The sequence below is a fragment of the Brachyistius frenatus genome, unplaced genomic scaffold (genome assembly GCF_029030835.1).
Source record: "Brachyistius frenatus isolate BFR_SWC_R1_liver_20210118 unplaced genomic scaffold, ASM2903083v1 Contig_581, whole genome shotgun sequence".
Lineage (NCBI taxonomy): Eukaryota > Metazoa > Chordata > Actinopteri > Embiotocidae > Brachyistius > Brachyistius frenatus.
This window is the reverse complement of record NW_027211180.1, coordinates 40,191-45,362: the sequence shown is the minus strand read 5'-3', so window position 1 is coordinate 45,362 and position 5,172 is coordinate 40,191. Positions and strand designations below refer to the sequence as shown.

The following is a 5,172-nucleotide window of genomic DNA, read 5'->3' as shown; positions in this document are numbered from 1 at the left end:
CCTCGTATCTCCAGAGCTTCGAATCAGTGGTTTCTGTCCCTCCAACCTGCCTCGTGGTTATTGTTCCATCTCTATGCTGTTCTTTTCTCTCTCTGCTCTCCTCACCAGTCGAGGCAGATGGCCGCTCACCTCTGAGCTCGTTCTGTTTTTGCTCAGCTGTTGCTCATATGGGAGTTGTTGAATCGATGGGTTTCTCTGTAGAGTTGTCAGGTTCTGTTGGAAGGGTTCTACTGTGTTAAACACCCTGAGATGACTTCTGCTGTGATGTGTCTCTATAGAAATAAAATGAATAGAATGTGTAACAGTCACATCGTGGTGACAGAATGGAAACAGGAGGAGCAGCGGTGAAACTACAGCAACAGAAAACTGTCATCAGCAGAGTCATGTGAGTGATAGAAAAACAACAAATGTTGAATCACTTCATTGAAATCGCTGTGATTCTGTTTGCTCATCAGCCAGGAGGACGACCAAGATGCATGATGGGTGAGAAATGTGTCCGCGAGAGTTGAAAGGAAAGCAGAACCGAACAGAACCGAACAGAACCAGGATGTGTGGTGTTAGACAGACAGAGAATGAACCCAGGCTGGTTTTTGTAGGTGTGGTCGATACCTGCACAGGTGTCACCACTTCAGCTTAACAACCCTGCAGGCTGCTGCAGGAAGAGGACACCTGAGCTTCAGCAGGTAGAGAGGGAGGAGCCATAACAGGCAGATCATTGGATCTACCTGAGCTGTAACAGCTGCATGTTCCAGAGCCCTGTGATCATCATTTTCTTTTAATGTGCTTCTTAATTTACAGCTGAAGGTCAAAGGTCAGGGGGCTCATCAACATCCTTAAAGACCCCTTTCAGACATTTGTGTCTACAACAAACCAAAAAACAATCTCAGTTCATTCAGACGTGTCATAAAGTTTCATCATTCATAAAAACCTTGTTTAAGGCTGCGCTCTGATTGGCCGACTGCAACTATTTTACAGCCACGAGCAGCAACGCCGGACAGAGTGAGTGAACCTCATGAGGCAAACCAAAAATATCTTTCAGTTAAATCATTGGTCTGAAGTTTGGACTTCTGGGATCTCGTACCCTCAGTCAGGTCTCGCAGGCGCTGCGTCATCCAGCCTGTGGACTCTGCAGTTAGTCAGCGTTAAAGTGAGAACTGTGGTTCATTTAAATACTATGAAGAACTAAAGAGAGAAGTGAACCCCACTGAACATAACAGAGAGCATCTAGGACACGGATGCAGAGGGAATACATTAAGAAGCATCACAGCATGATCCACACGAGGAGCCCGAACACCATGTAGTCCTGCTGAGGGATCTGCTGGAGGCCGACGGCCTGGCAGCGCTGCCTCAGGTCACGTTCCATCCACACACCTCATCTCTGTCGGACAGTGTCTGATGCAATCTCAGCAAAGTGATTTACGAGAGCTCTCTGGCACTCAGCTGCAAATCCCAACCACACTCATCTCCTGTGACAGAGAGGAGAAACCACACACAGAGGAATCACCTCCAGGAAAGAAAAACCTCTTTATTTTGGTCACTAGCAACACGTACAGTTTGGTAAAGTAAAAGTGAGTAAATCAGCGATCCGAGGAAAGAAACAGTCACAAATGTTTCAGAAAATCAAATCCAAACACATAAAAGTAGTTTTTTTTTTTTACTGACAGACAGATGTCATGTGATCTTTCAGTCTAAAAAAGCTGTGTAATATTTGAAGAATGAACAGTGAGGCTGAACTGAGGTTGATTAGAGCTACATGGTGTTGCCAGGCAGAGAAAACTCCTCAGTCTCACACCTTGAAAGTCCTCCGAGAGCTGCTTCAATGTCAAAACTGTTCAGGTGTTTTCAACTAAAAATGGATGCAGCTGTTTTTAGAGCAGGTGTGTCTCAGGTGGGTTTGGACCTAAAGGCCGAGGTGCACAACGGAACTGCTGGAAACCAGGAAGCACATTCGAGTAGAAGCATGATTCCCAGCTCGTTAAACGCTCCACTGAAGCTGTCCATGAAGCTCAACTTGATCAAAACCACTGCAGAAACCTCATCAACCATGTTGCTCTGACTCCTTCTGACCTCCTCCTTAAACCTGGCAGCTCGACTGCAAACTAAGCAGCTGGAAATGTGGATCTCCTTCATCACGCTGCACTGAGCTCATCTTCTGTCTTCCAATCAGGAATTAGTTGCTGCGTAAATAATAAATTAGAAAGGCCTCCTCCAGGTGATCTACACACATCATTTGTTTTGGCATATTTAAATAAGAGTTAGAGACGTACAGTATAAAATGATAGCTGATGCTCCTGCAGCCACTCTGACTGTCCATACATCCAACCTCCAGCTGAACACTCTGCAATATGTACAATACATATCAATATATATAAAACAAGCAGAAATAGTACACATCTCAGCAAGTCAGCGTTTGTTAGCTTTAACAACTCTCAGCCACAAATAAAGGAATGACAAGAATCTGGTTTTTGGTCACAATCAGCATAAAACAGGTCTGAGCGCTACTAAACAGACATTTATGGTCTATTAAATATCACGATCTGGTCCAAACACACTGAAATAAAGTCAATGAGTTCATCTGTAAGTTAAATGTCTAAAAACTTTTAGTTTTCAACCAAATTTGACTGACTTTGAACCCAGATGTGTTTTCTCTTTTACAAACGGCTCGATCACATGACCTGTACTGTTAGGATTTCATATTTTACTCTGTAAGAGCTCCTGTCCTCCACTGGCATCATCCACCCGTCTCCATGGAGACCCATCCGTCCCCTGTGGCCGTCTCCTCGGGGACAGACAGCCGTTAGTTCTCGGTGTTTTTGACCTGGATGGAGGACAGGATCTTCCCCATGCTGTGGAAGAGCGGCGTTATGAACATGTCCGTCAGGCTCCTCCACACCACCTGCACCGATGGCAGGAGCATCAGGAAGCTCTGGATCAGCGGCATCACCAGCCTGGGGGGGAAAGGTCAAAGGTCAGCTTCGGATAACGTTCATTGTCTCTTAAAGCATTTAATAGACAGGAGGACAGTTTCACAGGATTTATTATATCTATATTTTTACCATCTCATCTGTTTGTTTATCTCTTCTAGAAATAAAAATAAGGATTCTCAGTGTGTTATTGTGAACCCCCCTCCCCCTCCATGGGACATTCCTCATGTATCGACCAGCTCAGTCCTCTACTGATGAATACCTGGTTAACTTCCTCCTGAGCCTGTGACCTCAGCGAGGTGAAAGGTCATGCAGAAGTTATTCTGCAGCGCTCCGTGTGCATCACGAGAATTTCCCACTCAGGCTTCAACTGCTGTTTTAATGGCATCTTTCTGTCAGAGAGCACACGGGGCATTTTCCCTCCACTACCAGAGGAACTCCACATTCCTCCAAGTTCCCAACGAGCGCTCACTGCCGGGCACAAAGTGTTGTTTCACCAAGTGTTAATAAATGGAGTCTGTAGGACGCACCTGGATGGACTCACTGCAGGAGCAGAGCGCTGACATCAGCATGAAGTAATTATCCAAACACAAGTATAAAAACAAAACACTGACAGAATGCATGTGACGTTCACTGTACAAATAACCCCAGTCAATGTTTGCCCAAAGAGACAGAACAAACATGCTGGAACGACGGTGGCCCTGAAGGAAAAGTCACCTGATGTTCTCACAGGGATTTCAACTTTAGTTGAATTCATATTTGAAATCATTTGACATGTTTTTAGAGCACTATAAAGGTTTCATAATGTTTATATAGGATGTTAAATGTGTTTGCAGCACAGCAGTAGATATTTTAAAAGGATTTTTTTCTATTTTTTTTTTACAACTTTCTATCTTTTGGTATTATAAGTTTGTTTAAGTTTGAGTCCATTTGGTGTTTAATTGTGTTTTTGATCTCCTGTAGGACTGTGATATTTCCTTAGAATAACATCATGATGTTTTGTGAGGGCACAGTGCCAGAACCGGTAAGATCCTGCCGTTAGGAACTTCTTACCAGATGTGAATGCAGCTGAGCACTCCAAAGAGCAGTCCGAGGATGAAGGCCATGGGCACGGCCAGCAGCGTGGTCAGCAGCCGGTAGAAGATGAATTTGACCAGCTCGAAGGCGGCATGGCTTCCGATCCACACTCGGTCGAAGCTGTGCGTGGAGACGGGCTCCGCGATGACATCTTCAAAACCCACCTGTCATATCACACGAGTCAGGAGGAAACAATCAGCTCCTAAACTAAGCAGGAACACCGGCGGGAAGGAGTTTGGAGGAGATGGATGAATGCGCACAGCGACTTCCAGGTATTCATGCTGCCGGTGGCCAAATACGCAGTTTGTTTCAGGACAAATACAAAGTTACAATACGCGTGTAAAGTCCGCGATCATTCACCTGGAGAGCAGCCACGTTGTAGTTTCACTTGAATCACTCTCTCTCTCTCTCTCTCTCTCTCTCTCTCTCACACACACACACACACACACACACACACACACGCACACACACTGAACTACTTCACTTTTAAATGCGCGTTGATGTCGTTTGGATCTCGGTCCGGCTCCGCTGCGTACACCTTCCCCTTCTTCGACAGAATGGGCTCTATCGACCTGTTGAACTCATCTTCGTCCATGATGATGCTCGTGTCGGACTTCTCCTTCTCCAGACCCATGTTGTGGAGGCAGACGGGCAGACGGCGCGCGGAGAGCAGCTGGTGACGGAGCGCTGTGCGCCGGACTGAGCTGCACCCCGCCCCGTATGGAAAGCAGCGCAGCGTGGAGACTCACCAGGCTCAGACTCACTTCCTCGGACCGTCTCTGATGAGAGGAGCTACTGTGCAGTCATGAGCCGCCGAGAAGCAGCAGTCCTCAGGGTCCAATGCAGCCATGTGATTCAAACATAACCTGCACGACTGTTTTCTTCTGAAAGACGTGTTTTAGTTGATGCATTCTTTTTTTGACCTTAACAGTGATGTTCTGGAAAATGTCCCCAGCTGTACTTTTTAATTATGGTGCAGAAAACATCAGTTAACTACCTCCCTCCCCCACCTTAAATGTGTGGTTATTATTGTTGCTGCAGATGAACACACACTTTCACCTGTTGATTCACACAGTTTTTACACACAGCAATCATCATAATAAATATTAGAAGGTGTAGTTATGGAGTCAGCGTACAGTACATTTTCCTGTGGTGTTATGTGTTTTTTATA

At 45.6% G+C, this 5,172-nt stretch overlaps 1 protein-coding gene across 1 annotated transcript; it reads right to left on the bottom strand.

Annotated features, from left to right (window-relative positions):
• Positions 1–1,505: 1,505 nt before the first annotated feature.
• On the bottom strand, positions 1,506–4,722 carry cav2 (caveolin 2). Its single transcript, XM_069688391.1, has 3 exons — positions 4,486–4,722; positions 3,978–4,165; positions 1,506–2,948 (listed from the first exon to the last, which is right to left on the bottom strand). The coding sequence occupies exons 1-3, from the start codon at positions 4,633–4,635 to the stop codon at positions 2,798–2,800; spliced, it is 489 nt and encodes a 162-aa protein (XP_069544492.1). The 5' UTR covers positions 4,636–4,722; the 3' UTR covers positions 1,506–2,797.
• Between the last annotated feature and the right edge of the window lie 450 nt (positions 4,723–5,172).